At 47.7% G+C, this 19,842-nt stretch overlaps 1 protein-coding gene across 1 annotated transcript in view; it reads left to right on the top strand.

Annotated features, from left to right (window-relative positions):
* Nucleotides 1-103: 103 nt before the first annotated feature.
* LOC134632539 (CD81 antigen-like) overlaps nucleotides 104-19,842 on the top strand; it is a 33,634-nt gene continuing 13,895 nt past the window's right edge. The window contains exons 1-2 of the mRNA XM_063481247.1: nucleotides 104-300; nucleotides 12,395-12,509. Coding sequence (XP_063337317.1) covers nucleotides 235-300; nucleotides 12,395-12,509 — 181 coding nt within the window. The 5' untranslated portion in view covers nucleotides 104-234. The remainder of the gene's footprint in view (nucleotides 301-12,394; nucleotides 12,510-19,842) is intronic.

Raw genomic sequence — 19,842 nt, 5'->3', positions numbered from 1 at the left:
TCACTCGCTCTCACCACCCTGCGCTCTGATTGGCTGCGCCCGCGCTTTGCTCCTCTCCGATTGGACGCTGTTTGGCTGCCAGGCGGAGGGAGGAGGGAGGGGTTGGGTGTTGCCTCGGTGTGCGAGCTTCATTCCAGCGTTGAGCTCTCTCCGTAACCGTCACTCCGTCCTTCTGCTGCTCCTCTTCCTCCTGCTGTGCCTCTCTACGCCGAACAGACCGAGTCCCGGAGCATCATGGGAGTGGAAGGCTGCACCAAATGCATCAAATACCTGCTCTTCTTCTTCAACTTCATCTTCTGGGTGAGCACGAGCGCGCCCGCGTGCGTGCGTGCGTGTGTGTCTGTGTGTGTCCCCGAGCTGCTGGACATCGTCACGTCCCTCGGGTTTAACCCATTTACCGCGAGGCCTGCTCGCGCGCGCACATTGTCGGCAGCAGGGGCTCGCGGTGGGGAAATCACGGTCAGCGCGGGAGTCGTGGGGGAGTCGTGCGCGCGCTCTGCTTACGTAACCACATTGTACCTCTGAGGCAAAGTGTGGGTGCTGTGCGCCGACGTGCACAGGTGGGGACAGATCAGGTGTGTGACCGCGGGCGATGTTCACTGCTCGGTTTGTGTGGCAGGAAAAGTCAGAGCTGGAAGTTTGGTGTGTTTGGTGTGCGGGCTTTGTGTGGATTACATCCTCCACCCGAGCGTGTGTGTGGGTGGGTGGGTGGAGGGGTTTCCACTGGATGAGTCAAAGCCTGTGTTGGGTAATGGATGGTGGAAACATTTGTGGGCAGTTTGTCATCTCCTCCTCCTCCTCCTCCCCCTGCTGCTGCTCCTGGTTTCTTCTCTCTGCTCTGTGGAAAGTCCAGGAACGCAGAGTTGCAGTCCTGGAAAGCTGAACAGAAAGTCAGACGATCCCTGTTTTACATCCTTACTAAAAGTGAAAGTGAAGCAACCCTCCATAGCAAACAGAGGCTCTGCACCATTTCATGGGCGGAGTCCACACACCACCATAGAGGAGTCTGAGCCGTCCCACCGTACACATCCATAGACCAGCACCTGCGGGAGCGTCTCCAGAGCAAGAAGCGAGTTTTTAAATCAGAAATAAATCCAGCGTCATCCTTTGGCATCATAAGGAAGGCGGGGCTCTTCCCCGACTTCTGCTGTTTCTCACAGGTATCAGTGATGGCCACTCCCAGCTCGCTCTTTGTCAGCGAGCGGCGTTATTGCCTTTTACCCCCAAACATCTCCTAAAACTGACCGAGGCGCTCTTAGTGTCAAACCACATGAGCAGCAGCAGGCAGGTAGCCACTCTCCAAATACAGCACCAACCTCTGAGGCAGGTTCGGCACAGCCAGGCTCTGTTTGTGTGAGCCGGTTTAACAAAACCTCAATCCCACGATGATCGTTGTCGTAGGTGCTTTGTGTCATCGGTCGAGCGCTGAAGGCTCTAAATCTTTATCGGCAGGAAAATCTGTGACACTAACAAAACTACAGTTAAAAGTCCAAACTTTAACCCTCCTTCACTTTTACCACAGCTGTCCAGTGGGCAAAATTAGAGTGTTTGCCGGGCCAATTCTGGCCCCTGGACCTTATGTTTGACACTCCTTTGATGGCTGACCTGCAGCTGTTAGATGATGATAAACTTACTTAGAAATCAGCGACTTTATCATCACCGTCGGTTAGGTCGTTGGATAAGCTGTTGTCATAGAAACAGTTTTATTTTCACATGTTTACACATCTGTTTTCTTATCAGCTGTTTGCGGTAAACAAACGTGTATGTGAGCAAGTGTGTAACCTTACCCAGTTACAGTGTAACAGTGTTTGTAGTATCTAAAATCTTTTTTAAAGACAAAAATTAGATTTTATTGTTTTAAAAAAGTCGCATCGACTCCTGCAATCAATACAGATGTGATGATCTCCCCGTGACCCCCACCACCTCCACCTCATGTTTTATGTTTGTTCTCATTAGAAGTGCACGCGGCGTTCAGGGGACCCTTAGTTGCCCTTTGATGAGCTTCAAGACTTTAATAAATGTCTGATAAATAAATGAATAAAGTGACTGAAGCCTCAGCTGTGTGTCAGACTGCTGGGATAATTCTCCACGTTTAGCTCGGGTCTGCTGTATGGTTCGATTTCAGCCGCTTTAATAGAAGTCACAGGAAGTGTTGTACGCGCTTCTCAGGAAGCTGCAAAGTTAAAAATGTGTTAACTTTTACATGGAAGTGCTGATCAGTGTGAGTGGAGCTGAGGAAGCAGCTGCAGCTCAGCAGCCTGTGAGCCTTCCACCGCTCACACACATCTGGCGTGTCCACGCTCCAGCGCTAACAGGAAGTCTGCGCCTTTTAAAGTGTTCCTGCAATGGAAACGTCTGAAACAACGGGCTTACCCCGAAGTTCTCCGTGTGCAGTCGTCACCTCGAAGCATGACAGTGTGTGTTTGCACGCCATTTACACACACACACACACACACACACCCCCCGTTCAGCTATCTTAGTGAGGACCTACATTGACATAATGCTTTCCCTAGCCCAGGGCTCAGCAACCTTTAACACCCAAAGAGTCGTTTGGACCCAGTTTCCATGGAAAAGAAAACACTGGGAGCCGCAAATACTTTTTGACATCTAAAATGAAGATAACACTGTTATTGTTTTTTACCTTCATGCTTTGTATAAACAACTAAAGTGTTTTGCTTATGAAATACATGAAGTGCTACAGAGAAAATTAAATTTTATTTATGGAATGAACACATTTTGAACTAAACTAAAAATATAACAAAAAGGAAACAAAAACTGTAGTGAGGCGTCATCCTTATATCACCTTTGGGATTTCGCAGCCTGTAGCGGAGCCTTGACCTGAATTTTAAAAATAATTGGAAAAAAGCACTATGCTGCTAAAAAATGAAAAATAAGTATTTGCAAAATATCTGCATAAATATTTATTTTGCGTGGTTAATATGTGTGGCGGGGCGTGGTCTACAGCAGGGGAGGCGGACGCACCTGAGCGGCATCTACAATCAAGTCTCACCGGCTTAAATTCTGTGCTCTCTGCTGTTGTGTTGTTGTGTGTCGGGCTGTGAGCTGCAAAACTACAGCTGGCTGTGCAGCTACAGCAACCATGTGTGAAAAGCGGTCAATAAAGAAAAAAGCATGTTCATGCAAACATCGTCGGGTCTGCCGTGGTATGTTGACAATGGGACTTCTGCTCCCGACCGTCTGCGCACAGCGCCTGCAGACCGGGGCTGTATGAAGTCACTAGTAAGCTGTCATCTGTGAGGTGTGAGCGCTGTTTGTTTTTACCACTTGGCCTGCCTGGGGTTGAAAGTCTCGATAAATGCACGGCATTTCGGCGGGTATGGTTTATGCGAGTGTGACGCTTATTTTGAGCGATGAAAAATAATAACAGTTTTATTTTTATATTTCAAGATCACAATAATCTTCCAATTTAGAGCTACAAGTTAAAAAGAACTAACACAAATAAAATACACTTCAGTTAAATACTCATAATTTTTTTCCAAACCACGTGGAGCCGCAGTATAAGGACTAAAGAGCCGCAGGTTGCCGACCCCTGCCCTAGCCCGGTCCTCACAAAGATAGCTAGACAGGAACACACACACACACACACAGTAAAGTCTTAGAGCTCAGTCTGAATCTCAGACGGGGTCTCTGGATTTAATGTCTCCCCCAGGAAAATGTTGGAAAATGTCATCTTTCCTGTTTTGTCCGATAAACAGTCCATGTGTGGACGAGAAGAAGCCTGAACATATTCAACCAAGCGTGTGGCTGCTTCATTATCTTATCAGCTCCTCTAATCATCAAGCGCCATGCAGCGGCTGAACTCTAACAGATGTGTTTAAAGGGGATTTCCACGGACCGTGAATATAATTAGCAAGAAATGAGTAAAAACACAGGTGGTGATGATGGTGGGGGTGTTGATGAATGATGCAGGGTCATCCTGTCTGGAGCCCGGCCCAGAATAGCCCCTGTTTCTGACCGAAAGGCCCGACTCGCAGGGCCACAGCCAAGCAGCCGGCTGTGCGCCGGGGAGCCGGTGATGGAGAGGAGAAGGCCGTTTCTGTTCCAGCAGCTCACCTGTAAAATCCTCCTGCTGCCTTTTCATCAGACACGTGTTGTTGGCTGAAGCCTCTAAGCTCTCGCTGTAAAGGAGAGACAGCGAGAGCTCTGAGAAAGAAAATAAACAAGGAAAAAGTCGAGGATCAGCTCGACCCCACAGCCTGCGCGGCGGCATGATGGTCCGAAGGCCGTTTCCTGTTGTTTGTGCACATGAAATAAACGTTCTCATGCCGAGCACAAATCTGTTTGACTCGTTTCTTTTGTTAAAGTCCTGATCAGCTGGGCAGCCTGCTGCAGCTCTTATCTTCATAGTCACATTTTATTTGCGTCTGCCACGCCCTCTTTAAAACCCACCGACGGCGGCGGGTGGCGAGCAGCTGTGTTAATAATTCTCACACCTTCAGGTCAGAACAATCAAACCTGAATCATGTAACATGAATCGGTGCTTGGCTTCTTTTTTCCTGCCTGCTCCAGAAAACTGTTGTTTCTCTTTGTGCTTGAATGAGTCTTTTATCCACTTTGGTCTGTGAGCGTCACAGCAGCTGCTGGCTTATCGTTATGTTTCTCGTGAATAGTCAGTTTTGTCGGTCAGGTGTCTTTGCTCGCGTGTTCGTGGCAGTGGATCGTGCTCGTTTAGCGGGAGGTTGCATTTTTAGGTCTCCATGTGGAAAACAGCCAAATGCTGCCCAGAAACATCAGAGAGTAGCTCACCAACGCCACACCCGTGAGCATGAGCGCAGCCTCCTGTCCTGCAGTCCTGTCGGGCCGCGACGTGCGGCAGGAAGATGCGAGGAGCGAGGAGGCGTGCAGCGGATGGTCAGAGCGCTGCGTTTAAGGACACACACACGTTACCAAACCTTCTTACTTTCACCGTGCGCCGCAGCTGCTCGTACAAAGTGTGTGCGCAGCACTGAGGCATACCACTCCATCACAGCGGCGCACCCTGAACTTTGACCTTCTGAGTAAAAGTGTAGCCGGAGCAGAGGAATGTGGGACAGACTGATTGGAAAAACAGGCAGGAAAATACGAGCGCATGAAGCTGGACCGAAGAGAAGCCCGGCAGGCGTTTCTGGACTCGGCCTTAGTGTTCTGTTCGCCACCATGTTTTCAGGCGCCAGAAGCGACCTCGTTTGGATGATGGGGCGGCGTGCTAAGTTAGCACAGATACCTGCTAATTAGTGCTGAGCAACTTCCAAATGAAATGCTTGATTTCCCCTCAGGTTCTTGGACGCTCTGTTAGTGCAGCTGACCTCGCAGCAGCTGGAAGTGAGCAGGACGCCATTTTGGTTAAAAAAACGAGTGAAATCAAAGAAGTGACGTCTGAGTTTGTGTGTGCAGTTCTCAGTCACCCAGGTCACGGTAGCATGAAGAGCGTGGAAAAGAAGCCAACTGGGCTTTAAGTTTGAAGGTATTTGACTTCTTAAGATGTCCCAGTTTCACTTTTCTCCCTTTTTGACTAAACATACTCATTAAAAGTAAAAATTATTTCTTTATTAATCGAACTTTAAACGGTTCTTAAGGGTTAAACAGTTAAACTGGGTTTTCCTGGGTTTAATCATGACTCTGTGCTTTTTAATCATCAGTTACTGGTTTTAAGGCGGTGAGGAGCAAACGTGTGAAATAGTCCGAGCCCGGCCTGAAAACATCTGGATCATCGCTGAAACGAAATGAAAACAATAAAAACAGTCAAACCAAAGTCGAACGCCGTGACTTGCTGTGTCAAACAGGATGCGGGGGTGGGGGTAGTTTGGAAAGGAGCCGCATATCCCGACCCCCACCCTTCCACCAACCCACCCCCAGCATGCCCGACATTCTGCTCGCGCTTGTGCGGCGGGCAGAAATAGACAGCGGTGGGAGGGAAACTCGAGCTGAAGTGCGAGGACTTGGGCGGAGCAGCCGTGTTTTCTCTGCCTGTGAGCTACGAGCTGAACAGCAGCTATGATGGAGCTGCAGATTAAGTGTGTGATGAAGAATCCAGTTATCCTGAAGTCGCGGCGTGGTTTAAAACGCACGTGGATGCTTTTAGTGACAAGATTTCTTCTTCTTGTGCAGCTTTCCAGCTGACCCGTCCTCTTACGGCTCCCCCGTCAGGTCCCGGCGTTCCCCTGAACTAGGAGAGCAGCTGTGTGGGTCAGCCTCTCCTGACACCCACCATGACACCACAAACCACACCCAGCTTCCTTAAATATCCCGATACCTGCCGTGCTTCCTTTGTGTCTGGTGATGCGGTCACAGCAGTCTGGCACATCTGCTCACATCTGCTTTTACACATTCTAATAAACTGGAAGGTGCCGGTGTGGCCGTGCTCGGTCTGGGAGCTGAGTCTGTTCTTTGGGGTTGCAATCACATATGTGCATAACAACAATAATGATGATGACGAAGGTTTCATTAAATGTTAATGACATGAAATGAAAACAAAGCTTTTATAAGGTGTTATAGGTGCATAAAATCTAAAGCCAGGTCATTTTAGTCCATTGGTAGATGGTTGCTAGGTAACATGGCATCATGATATCTGATATAGATCAGATCCTTCAGAGGTCTAAGATGTACCTGTGTGCCAGGTGTGCTCGGTTGACTGAACAGAGGTTTGGGGCATTATCGTAAAGCTGCGTCAACACAGGAAGTGACCAGAGAAAGTCGATGATGTCAGACAACTGCGGGTGAAAAAAAATGGAAGCAAAGTGGGTGGGTCCTAAGATTAACGTCACACTACTTCGAGGTGAATGAGCCCCGCCCCTCCCTGAGCCTGGTTCTGCTGCAGGTTTCTTCCCACTGTCACCGAGCTCTCGCTCAAACGGGACGTCTGACTGTCGGGTTTCTCCAGGTCTGTCTCAAACTGGAATCGTCTTCACTGACGAACTCAAGTCCCGCCTGATTTTGTGTGAGATGAAATCCTCGTCATTAACGCCTTTAATTGTTTTTGGACAACAAAGAGGATCAGGATCCTCCGGCAGCAGCTGTGAGTCACTTTGGGTTTGATTAAACTGTGATGGGATTAGTCAAACACAGGCAAGCAATTTCGTAATCCCAGCAGGCCAACTGGCCAGAGCACCAAACCAGTAACGGTTCGCCAGTCACTGCCTTTTATTATCCTCCAGCGCTGATGGCGTTTGACATTTAAGAAAAGCTACGAATCGGTTTCTACACAAGTTTAAGGAAACGAATAAAGAACCAAACAAATGTTGATAAGTGTTATCCATAAAGACCTCGCCACAGTGGGTCTTCCCACAGTGGGATGGAGGCGTGTAAACCACCGCACTGTGGACACGCAGCTTGTTCACTGACACTGGAACAGCCCGGAGCAGTTAGTGTTCATGTCTGAGCACCAGCTACAGGTGGGTGGAGTCTGGGTGGTGCAACTCGGCGCTGCACTCGGTCCCCATCATCATGCACCTGCAAATCTGAGCCTTTCTAGCCTGTCAGGAGTCTCCCAGCACATTTCACCACATGTGATTAACCTGCAGTGCATATTTGGTACTTTGGGTGTTGTTGAATTATGCAACTAAAATAATTAAGATGTTATTCTTTGCAACAACGTGGAGCAAGTATGCAAGAGGAGAAGAAAAATGTATGTTAGCGAGCCGTGATTGTGGCTCTGCAGCTGCTGTGAAGGCCTGTTTGTGTACATGAGCGATAGTTCCAGAAATAAAAACATAAAGCAGTTAAACTTTACACTGGCTTTTTTTTTTTTTAAGGTGAGCACTTTAACCTACAGACCTGTCAACAGTGATAACATCAACGATATCGCCTCATAAATACAAATTAAAATGTAAATGAATAACGTCGGTCATTTCCATATTCATCTGGTTTGCTGTCAGCCTGGAGGAGCTGCTGCAGGTAGGAGCTCAGAGTCTGGCTGTGTTTGTGATCACGTAGGTGTCTCTGAGTCCCCGCTCCAGGTTTCTGAATTAGTTATATCATTTATGTAACACATCTCGTTCAGCTCCAGTGATACTGAGACAGCCTGCATCACTTAGTCATATTACTGTAGAGTCTACCTGCAGTGTAAAGCACCTTAATGTGACTGTTGTTGTGCTTTGATGCTGTATAAATAAAGTTGAACTGAATGTAGAATCCGACACGCAGCCCTCCCTGCGTTCAACGGTAACCTGCAGACCGATAGTCTGAGATGGGTCTGGCTCGGTGCGTCTCTGCGCGCGAGCCCACCGACCGTTATCTGCTCACAGAGTCCAAATCTGCTCGTTTCAGAGCTTCAAACGGGAAGAATCTGTTTAAGCAAACTTTGATCTTTGGAAGGAAGTCCGACTCGGATCCTTTATTTGTTATGAAGTACGGTTGATTCAGTGCTCCGCAGCTAACATTTTATCTGTCCCACGAAGTGTTTTTCCTGGCAGAGTTCCCGCAGTGTCTGCACAATGGGACCAACAGGAAGTGGAATGTCTCAGCAGGACTGGCTGAAATTATATATTTTATAAAAGCCTCCAATCTGCTATTAGAATAATGTTTTTTTTCTCTAAACAATTGTGTAGTGTGATAGAGAGAGGAGAAGGCGGCGTTACTTTCTGCTCTGCTCAGTGAAAGTGAGGCCTGAGCGAGCAGCAAGGATGCCAGATAAAGCTTGTTTTTGAAAGTACACATGACAGGAAAGAGTTTCTTCTGCTGATGAGACTCGGACTCCAAAAAGCAAACGACGTACTGAGCTGTGACTTTTGTATTCTTTGTGATTTTAGTGCTCGTTGAGCATCGAGCTGTAAATTTCTACCTTCAACCTGTCCTGGAATGATCCCAGGTACCATAATCATGGTTCACGTGCTTTGAATCTGTGATGACCTCGTTTATTACTTCCCTGTGCACACCAGCACCTGGTCGAGCTGGTTCAAACCCTGTTGTGTGTCCGCCCTGAGAGGATGACTCCTCCAGGCTGTGCCGACCTTCATCGCCTTAAACCCGCGTAAACAGCATGAGACTGGGACCTTAAAGCTTTGAGGTCAACTAACAGGAATGTTGAGCATGAGGTGAATTATGTCTGTTTATGAAATATGTGTCTAAATGGTAGAAGATGACGGTTCGTTGTATACTGTGTCCAAAGGAAGTCCTCTAGTTGATGAGGAATGAAATGAATGTGATCCAAGTATCGGCCACAGCTCATCATCCCAGCAAAGCAAGACATAAATAAAAAAGGAGCTTAAATATAAGACGAGTGCAGGTGTGGTCGTGATTTTCTGTCTGTCCAGTAAGTGATGAAGGCAGAATTCATTAATAGACCACATCCATCCACCACAGCTGCAGTCAGAGGATGAGCTCTGCGTCAGCTGGTGGAGGAATCTCCACAGTGTTGATTCAAACGGCTACAATGAGGAAATCAATCAGCGACCAATACGGACGCATTAAACATCGCGGCCGCAGACGCGTCGCTTCACAGTAACGTGTCTGGGATTACGCCGCTTCCATCCATCTGCTCGGATTCACGTCCCTGTCGACCTGAAAGTGCCGAAGCTCGGTGCAGTCACAGTGGGAGGGTGTCCACGTCTCACCGCCACGCTCCGTGAAGCACGTCCACTCGGTGTCCCTCTGAGCCGCATCCAGCTCGTTGAGACTCCACATTATTGTGCGTTTAGCTCACGTCCCGCATGATGATCGTTGGAACACCCCGTCGTTTCCTCCAGGATCGCACGTCTCGCCAAGAGTATAGAGCTGCGTTTGTACTTTTAAATGACAAATGTAGTAAATGGCCTGCATTTGTAAAGCGCTTTACTGGTCCCTAAGGACCCCAAAGGGCTTTACACATCCAGTCATCCACCCATTCACACACACATTCACACACTGGTGATGGCAGCTACATTGTAGCCACAGCCACCCTGGGGCGCACTGACAGAGGCGAGGCTGCCGGACACTGGCGCCACCGGGCCCTCTGACCACCACCAGTAGGGAACGGGTGAAGTGTCTTGCCCAAGGACACAATGACCGAGACTGTCCAAGCCGGGGCTCGAACCGGCAACCTTCCGATTACAAGACGAACTGCCAACTCTTGAGCCACGATCGCCCACCTTAAAAGGTTACTTGGCAACAAGAGGCTGGACTGTTGGTAAAACTAACTAATGACTGCAGGAGTCAGAGCAGAGAGACGTCCTGAGCACAGTCCGAGTCCTCGGTGCTCTCCCAGCTCTGCTCGGTAATAAATGTTCAATTTTTGGAAATCTGCTGCGCTTTAAAAGGGGCGGGGCTTATGACACAATCCGTGTTTACATAGACACATGGACTCAAAGCCTGACTGGAATAAAAATGCTTTGTGTAAACGTGTTCCTCCAATCAGGACAGGTGAGTTAGATCATCAGTTTGACAGGTGTGCGTTATGTCAGCCTCACGAGAACGCGTGACGATCTAGTCTGAACTTAAACCAGACTGAAGAACTTTGCAGACGTGCTGAAGGGTTTCCCTGATCCAGCTTTAAATCTGTGGAGGCGACCCGGCCTACGCGTGGCGAGGTCCCCGTCGGGCTCTGTTAGTTTATTCTGGACGAGGCTGCGTAACCAGATCGACTCAAACACGGTGGCTTGAATTCTGCTTTTCTTCTATCCTGTCAGAGGCGTCGTCGTCAGCAGAGCAGGACTTTCTGGATCCTGTTCAGTCTGAAACCTGAAGCCTGCTCATGTTCTCGGTTTATCTTTACCTGATCTCTGCTTCCTCACAGACGTCTGGCGTCTCTGGCGGACATGTTTTTGTTTTCTCCCTCACTTCCTGGATAAGTGATGGGGTCAGACTTGGAAAAGGAAAGAACTGCAGAAGTGATGGTTTTTGTAACCTAGCAACAAGCACTTGTGACAGTGCGATGAGGATGCGGTGGGCGCGTCCAGTGACTCTCATCAATTTGCGTAACTTTTTCCACATTCAGAGCGTCTGCTGTCTTTGCAAACGTCACACCGACAGTTTCCACTAAACAGTAAATGACTCAAACAGCTGCTCGACATCTAAAAACGTCTGTAAATATGTGAACGTTCTGCACATTTTCACTCCCGTGTTGTGAAAGATGAGGACATGTCACCATCAGAAAAGGAACAGCAGCGGAAAAATGAAGTTACGAATCCGACCGCCGTATCGTCTCCCATCTGACGCAACTGATTTTAAACAACCAATAAAAACTTCAGTCAGGTTTCTGACTCTGAAACGAATAAAAGCACTTTAACTGTCCCCGTAACGACGGCGTGCTCAGACCACCCTCGCTCACTTCTGATGCTGACCCATTATGTAAACTGGTCTTGGTGGTGGGGTTACTGCTGTCGGCTGTCGGGGGTAAAGAGTTAAGTGCTTCTTAGGAAACAACTCTGAGAGACCGTTTAGCCTCCCTGAGTCATGCTCCAAGTGCGTGCATGTGTGTGTCGTGGTGTTGATCTGGTTGCTAGGCAGCAGCATGCTGTAGAGCTGGAATGGACCTCGATAATGGAGGAGGAGGAGGAGGAAGATGGGGGGTTGTTTTGGTTTCAGTGAAGCTTAAAATGGAGATGATGAGCGTCATTTTTCAGCTTCACAGCTTTTTGGTCTTATTGTCCTCTTTTAGATCACAGCTGCGTTTATAAAAATCAGACCAACAGGAACTTTTGATATTTTTTGATGATTTTGTAGATTACATCAGTCCAACATACTGTCATGGATACAGGAAGAAAACCAGTCATTGAACTTTCCTCCTTACTCTGACTTTACTCTGACGGTGCTTCTTCCTGCAGTCGTCTTCGTCTGTGTGTGTGTTTAGTTTGAAATGGAAACGTGTGCTTTGCCTCTGAGGCAGCAGCAGCCGTTGCAGCGTGTGCCGCTGCTGCCGCTGATGGCTTGTTGTTATCAGGCCCTCACAGAGATTTCCTCTGACTGGGGGGACGTGTTGCTTCAGATCGGTTGCAGATGTTTGGACTTGTTTCTCACACCGATGGTGGAGTGTACACCAGAATCTCAAAGGTGATGGGCTGAATGAAGATGTGTTCAACTTTTCTCTCAGTTTTTGATGGTTCAGTTTCTCTGAGGAGCCTTATTTGAGCCTCATATCTACAGTCTGTGTTTTACCTGCAACAGGTGGCGGTAGGCCCCCTGAGTAGACTACTGTGGATTTTACACCCCTGAAAGAATTAGTTGGAGCATAAGTGGATGCTGTGTTGAGAACTTTTAGTGCTTCACCTGCAGTCAGACAGGAAGTGAAGCCACTACTTTCCACCAGACTCTGTTAAAAAAAACAAACAGGAATTTAATCTGACAGAACTTAAACTTGTTGCTCTTCCACCTTGATTTGTGCAGCTGTGTGACTTTGGTGTTTCAGTGTGGATGCATACAAACTTGTTTAATCCCACAGCTTTCATGTGGATGACTACATGTGCCGTGTTCTGTGTTGCAGCTTACTGGAGGTGTAATCCTGGGAGTGGCCCTGTGGTTGAGACACGACCCCAAGATCTCCACCCTGCTGGGTCTCGAATATGATGGAAACCACGCCCCCAGCACCTTCTACATCAGTACGTACTCATCTGTGTCTGCTTCATGTCACGTGTGTGCTCACCACGTTATGCTCCTGTCTGTTTATGAATCTTAAAATCTCACTGCCCTGGTTCATGGCAGCGAAAGTCAAAACAGTTAAAAACAAATCCAGCGTACTTTCCTGCCGTCATTCATTGTTAGATATTCTTAGCCCGCAGATCTGAAACCAGAAGGATTTATTTAGTGTGTGCTACAATCATGTATGTGAAACATTACTTCGGTGCAGGTGTGACTGTGATTCGCACCGATCTGAACCAGGTGCATGCTGAAAAACATCCCGTGTGAACTACAGATGCTAGCTAGCAGCTAGCCTTGAGATGAAGGATAATTCTCTGTGCACTGAACCTTCCTCCTGTATTTACTTTTGCTGCTCCCACCCCAGACACATGGTAAATGGACTGATTCTTATATAGCGCTTTTCTACTCTCCCAGAGTACTCAAAGCACTCTATACAACACCCAGTCACACCCAGTCTCACAAGCACTGACTCTAAACTGAGTGCTGTCTAACTACACTCGCACACATTCATACTCCGATGGATGCATCAGAGAGCAGCTTGGGGTAGATACTTGGCATGCAGACTGGAGGAGCCAGGCATCGAACCCCCAACCTTCCGATCAGTAGGTGACCAGCTCTACCTCCTGAGCTACATCCACCTCCTCCACACATCTGGCCGGTGAGCAGACTGAACATGGTCACATGGTTTGTAGCGACGCATTTTTGGTTCGCTTGGAGTTCACGGGACTCGAGCCAGAGTGAACCAACTACAGGTGTGAAAACGCCCTCGGTGTTTAGGCCAGCAGCTCAGTAGCTTCCAGTCAAAATTGGCCTGTTAGTACAGTGACCTCACAGCAGCCATATTATTGGTCACATGATGTCATTAAAAATGCTCCAAAAGGCTCCAACAGCACAAACACGGTCCAGGTGAAGCTAGCAAACAGCTAGCAGCTACAGCCACCTCTCCGTCAAAGAGGCCACGCCCCTAATAATGCAAACTTTAATACAATTTAAACAGGTGAGTTATAGAAGCAGGTGTCATGAGGGAGGAAATGATCCACAGAGACCAAACGGTTTGTTTCAGGCTGTAAACATGTTTATGGGGACTGACTCACTGCTGCCCCTGCTGGTTAGGACTGTCCTCTGTGAGCACCTGCTCACCTGGTCAGTTTTGTGCCAGTGTTTATTGAGCTCATGATTAAATATATTAGTGAGTGAAGCCTTCGTGTTCCTAACCCTTAGTTTATAACTATTTATTAGACACTATCAAAGTTTAACGTTGTTATTTTAACATTAATAATGAATCAATCGTGTATCTGCCTCACAGACTGAAGTAGTTCCACTTATCAGAGCATAAATAGTTTATGTGGATCTATCAGAGGAAACACATCAGCTCGCTGCGATGAAAGCTCACCGTCGTCCTCCTCGCTCTTATTAAAGCTGAGATGAAATCGAATGGGGTTTAAAACGTTCTGAAGAACGTCCAGATGAGGTTGTAGCGTGGTAGGAGGGGCCTGGGTTTGAACCCTGGTGGGGTCCCACTGTGTGGAGATCTCCATGTGCTTCCAAAGATTCCTGGATCAACTCCAGTGGTTCCTTCTTGGACCAAGAACCAACAAAGGAACCTGACCAGAACTTTAAATCCTCCCAACACACGACTAAAACGTCCTCGTCCTCCAAATGTTCGGCTTCTTTAATTGCAGTCGTGGATTTTTGCAGCTCAGTTTTCTCTTACTGAAATCATGAATCTGGACCGCATGGTGTCTAAGCCTTCTCACACGCTTCTGAGGCTGCTGCTGTGAGTTTAAGTCACCGGAAATAAAAACGCGTCCGGCGAGCGGCGGCGGCTCTGAGCAGCCGCCACGGCTTGTAGATGAGAGAGAGGCTGCTGCAGAGCAGCAAAGCCGCTCAGGCTCGACGCGCTGCAGCGCGAGGGTGATGGTATCGTGTCGGGCGTCAGCTGGGAACGGGCTCAGGAAACGCTGGACAGTTTGAGGATGGAAAAAGTTGATATGATGAATGTTATTTCCTGCTGAGTCACACAGATTCAGGGTTTGGCGTGCCTGATCTGTGAAGCCAGAGCATGTCGATCCCGCCTGCAGCTGCTGCAGTGATGGGGGGGGGTTCTTGGCCCACTGCAGGCCTCTTTGTACCAATCAATCATGGTTTGAATACCACAGGGAGAGGCAGAGTGTTGCTGCTCATCATGATGTGCATCACTTTATGGACAGGGCTTTCCGTTCTCTAATGGCTGCAGGAAAATGCTCACGCAGCGAAAGTCAGACTGGTTTTTGAACATCCCAGTGAGTCCAGTGCAGAGAGGCGAGGCGGGCCCATTCGTGCTGTGCAGTTCTGTCACAAACACACAGTATGAAAGCTACTCCTGTTGGTGGAGAATTCAGAGCCCACTTTTTAAGCTGCTTTAGCTTCCCTACAGTTGCTGCTGCTTCCTCTGCAAGCTGCTTTGCAACCCACGCTGCCAACAGCTCCTCCTTTTCATTGTAACTTAGTCAGTGTGGTCATACAGAGGAGGAGGCCAGGTGTGTGCTGGTGCAGGTATCATGGCGGGTCCTGGGGCCGTGCTGCCGTCTGACAGAACCATCAGAGGACGACATGAATAGGTTTTGTAAAGCCGCCATGTTGCAACTCGGGTGGAGCGTGGGATTCGCAGCATGAATGCAGTTGTCATGTGACACAGTCAGGTGGAAGTGAAGCTGAACGCTCTCAACTTCTTGCGGTATTCATGACTTGAAGGTCAGGGGCTGTTTCGAGAGCTCAGCCCGCCGCGCCCAAACCGACAGCTACTTGTGATCAGCGCTGACGGCGCACACACAGGCCGTCACGTGATCCCGTTTAAAAACGGCTGTGACGAGATCTGAGTCGTTCCCCCGTCTGTGAGTCATCTGCAGGGAGTAGAGAGATGAAAGCTGGCATTACAGGAAAAGCAGAACTGGTGTGATTTAGCAAAATAAAAGTGAGGAAGAGTCTCGCAGGGAAAATAAAGGCGTGGCTGTTTGGACGGCGCAGTCGGGTTGCGGTTGTTAAAGGGAAAAAGCTTCGCTCATTAGAGAGGATCCACTCAGGGACTTTCTCTGCAGCAGCCTTGCACCCTCACATTACATAAAGCCTCCCTCTCATTCCCGAGGAGGGGAGGAAAAAACACTGTCGGGATAGGAAAAAATTCCTCACTCGCTCCTGCTCCTCCTCCTCCTCCTCAGTGGCCCCACCCTTCCTCCCCCCTCCTCTGTGAGAGTTTCTTCTCCTTTGCTCGCTCCTGCTTTCCGTCCCCATCTGGTTGTGTTTAGCGTTTAACTCGACTTATTTTTCCGCGGCTCCATCGCCATCTTTCCCCCTACATCTGTTTCTCTCCTTTCTCCCGGCGCTCACAGACACAGTGACCCTACTCTCGCCTTTCTACACGATTAAACACATGCACACACTTTAAACTGTTCTGAAGCAGCGACAGACGGCTGAATAGTCGCTTTGAAATGTGCTCGTGATTCTAAAAATGAGTTTCTCTTGAATTCTGGAGAAACGAATGTTGCTCAAACCCGATTTCTCACTTCCTCCACTGCCGTATTGCAGATTTCTCAGTGATTGAGGAGTCAGGGGTTTGGTTTCCTGCAGGTTGCATAATCTTTTGTTGCACAGTTAGTAAGAATTTGATCTGACCTTTAGTTACAAATGCCTTTTTTTAAAAATCAGGCTTACTGGAAAGAATAAGAGGAACATCTCCGGGGTTGAATTTGTGCGAGTTTGATCAGAGAAACGTTACTGAGATGTTGGACTGATTCCACTCAGCAAACAAAGAAGTGTAACCTGATGAGTCAGACGTTTAAATCGACCGTAGATTCATTTTGTAAACCTCGCACTGGATCGTCCCCAACAGCTCCTCTGTCTTTGTCACAAAGTGGAACGTTGAGAATTTTATTTTGAAATGACTTCCTGTTCCAGTGGTGGGTGTTCCAATTAAACATAAAGTTTCTGATAGTGTTTTTTCTACTCTTGGATCTGAATGATGTCACAGAAATGGGATAGAAGCCACACCCTTTTTTCTTTGTGAGTTGTAGCCAATTAAAAGAAAGTTGTCTCAAAGAGGGAGGAGCTAAAATGGCGTGTTGCGGAGGATGAGCTGAGGCCCCGTGTCAGAGGATATTTTGAATATTTCAAACTGTTAATCATGCAAAGCTGCTCTGTAAGAGTCCAAGAGTAAGAACGTGGATCAGAATAATTCCTCTTTGCATAAGTCGTCTTTGAGAGCTCAGCTGCTGCTGATGGAAAGTTAGCATGGCGCTCGCTCGGAGCTCTGGAGCGAGGCGCTAATGGCGCTGTGACGCACATGTAGAAGAACAGTGTGAATATGCTCCAATTCAAGAGTAAGCTACTTACCTACTTACTCTTAGTTAATCTGCCAGGCCCGTGTATGATGTAATAATCATTATAATAACTCTCAGTGTGAGTGAAAACTGTTAGTGGCAGAGGCTCGCATTCATCAGAACAGATAATCAGTCTTCATTTATTCACGAGCTCGTGGTGAACGTTCGGTTGAAGTTTTGGTCTGAACTTCTCTCTCACTGACTCCATCGTGAGCTTTGAAGCTCTCGCAGATCTTCACACTTTGATCGTCATTCAGCACAAACGTCCTCGGTCTCTGCGACTCTTACAAGACACTGATGTGGAAGATGAAAGGTCAGTGATCTGGTTTCCTTTCACTAGGATGAGCAGCCCTCTGCGAGTACTGCAGTAAGAAACCACAGAAACCAGCCGTGGACACAATAAAAGACCTGTCGACAGGTGACTCTGACGTACTCTGATTACATCCTGTGGAAACAGATGCCTGATGACAGTCGCACAGATAGATCATTTGTTTATATCGAAAGTTTAACGTTTAAATTATGACTCGGAACCAAATATTCTCCTTTATCGTAAACAAAACATTTCATATTTGCAGTAATCTTTATGAATGGACACCTGCATTTAAAAATGCTGAACGTGTTGGGCGGGGCCTAGTTGAGCTGTACCCAGGTAAATGTGGAGCGCATTTGCTGAAATGCACCTTTAATAATGACGTGTGCATTTATCAACAGTGGAGCCAGCTCTGCCCCGGGTGTCCTGACACAGAGGGGGGGTAAAGAGTGTGTGTATGTATCTGCTGCCAGTTTGAGCTCCACATGTCCCTGCAGGTTTTTCACAGTAAAAGCCTCTAAACCCCGCCCACATGGAAAGCGATTTCCATGTGGGCAATTTTTTTTTTTTTTTTTTAATCTCCAGTAAATGTCTGAGGACACTGGGGCTTCAGGAAGTTCTCGTGCTCTCAGATCACTTGACTCCACTTGACTCAGTTTCCTGTTCAGCAGCAAGTCACTCACACAGCAACACCTCCAGCACCCAGAAGAGTAAACTGAGCCCCCTGGTTTCACGTTGACTCCCAGAAGAGTTGAAATGACACCGACGTGACAGGAAGTCCCAAAGAGTCCCGACCCTCGGCCACATTCACAGGAGGGACCAAAATGGAGGGTGTTAAATATTCCACTACGTGGGGAATTCAATTACTGAAAAACTCCCCTAACAACAGCCTGCGTCACATCCACTAACTTTGCTCTGTAGTTTTATTTTTAGTGCCTTTCTGGGTTCATGCTCAAAGGTACAAAAATGGTGCATCATGAACTGGGAATATAGAAATGAAACCACCACCTGGTTAGTCATGTGACTGCGTCATACGTGGGTTCACTGTGGCTAGTTCTTATTAGAGAGCATCCAACCTTTCCAGGTGGATCTGCAGGAGACTCGTCACTCCGATGCAGAAACCTCCAGATTAAACGTTCCCGGGAACGCACATCCAAAGACGTGCAGATTTATTTATGGAAACGCTGCAGAGGCGTCGCTCTCTGATGCCCACGCATCACGTCATCGCTGTTTAAAAAGGATTTTAAAAATGTTTGTCATTTCTGTTCTTGGGAATACAGAAGTTTTCTTAAATGACACAAAATCAAATATTACATCAGAAAAATTCCCCTTTTGGTTTTTTTATTCTACTTCCTTTTCCAACCAAAGAAACCACGTCGGCTTATCGCAGCTGTTTGTGTAATTTTGGTTTCACTGAGTGAGTGAAGGCGCTTCTTGTAGCTGGTTATTAATGCAGTCACAGATTTTAAAATGCCCTCCCATCGACTGTCATAGACTCTTTACCTCTTGAAGACTGGCTTCAGTGACCCTTGAAGCTCTCTCCTGAGGCTGCTTATAAACCAAAACGACTGGCTGTGCTTCAGGAGTGAGCGAGGGTGCTCTCTGCAGATACCCTGAGGAAAAACGCACAAACTGCTCTAATGGTCGCCAAAGCACGACTTTATTGATGCATGCTGAGGTTTCACAATTTGTCATTGAGGTCGTGTTTATGGGGGAAAGGGTTCAGGCAGGAAGCGTGGGCACCGCCATGTCTGAGGCTGATGCTGACTAACTGAACCAAAACAAAGAGTTGAGGCGTTTTTAGCATCAACCTTGAAGTTCCACCTTAAAGGTCTTTATCGCTTGTTCCATTGTGGATTCAGAGTTTCCTCCCGAGGCTGGACTACTGTATTAACAATAACTGTAATAAAAGAAAAAAGTAACAGGAAGCAGCAGAAGGGAAGGTTTCCACCGTACGATGAACAATACCCAGATGACTTCACACATGGGTAAAATATTTGGAGGTTGGGTTATAAAGGCTTGATCGTCAGAGGGAAATTCCGAGGTTATTTTCAGCAGCGAGCGGAGAAACAAACGGACGATGGTGGAAGCAGCGACTCTGTGCTCATCAGAAAAGACAAATGATAATAAATCTAAGGCTAACCCACAGAGAGCCTGGTGGAGGCAGATCTCCACCCACCACCACCAAGTCCTGCTCACAGGGGAGAAGCCGGTCGTGTCTGCCGCTGTAATCAAACTGACACAGAGGCAAAGAGCAGAGCTTATAGGCTCTACTGACAGATAGTGACTGTAAGGGTGCCGTCTGTGGACTCGAAAACAAAAGTACTTTCCGTCTGTTTTCTGGACGGTTGAATCAAAGTTGTTGGAGCAGACTAAGTAAAGGTTTCCAGGAGAAGTCTGTGGGGTGACTTTGAATTCAGACTAGAAGAGGAATCCATCAGTCTGAAAGTTGAACCACGGTTGCATTTTTAACTGGATAAAGGAATGGTACGAATGTACTTTTGGTTCCAAACCAAAGTCCTGAAGCTCCAAAAGGCCAACATCCTGAGACAGAGTCCAGCGTCCACACGCTGTCCTGGTTCTGGACTAGGGCTGCCACAAACGATTGTTTTTGCGATTAGTCGACTA

This window comes from Pelmatolapia mariae, linkage group LG1 (genome assembly GCF_036321145.2).
Source record: "Pelmatolapia mariae isolate MD_Pm_ZW linkage group LG1, Pm_UMD_F_2, whole genome shotgun sequence".
In the NCBI taxonomy this organism is placed as follows: domain Eukaryota; kingdom Metazoa; phylum Chordata; class Actinopteri; order Cichliformes; family Cichlidae; genus Pelmatolapia; species Pelmatolapia mariae.
This window is presented reverse-complemented; position numbering and strand designations above follow the sequence as displayed.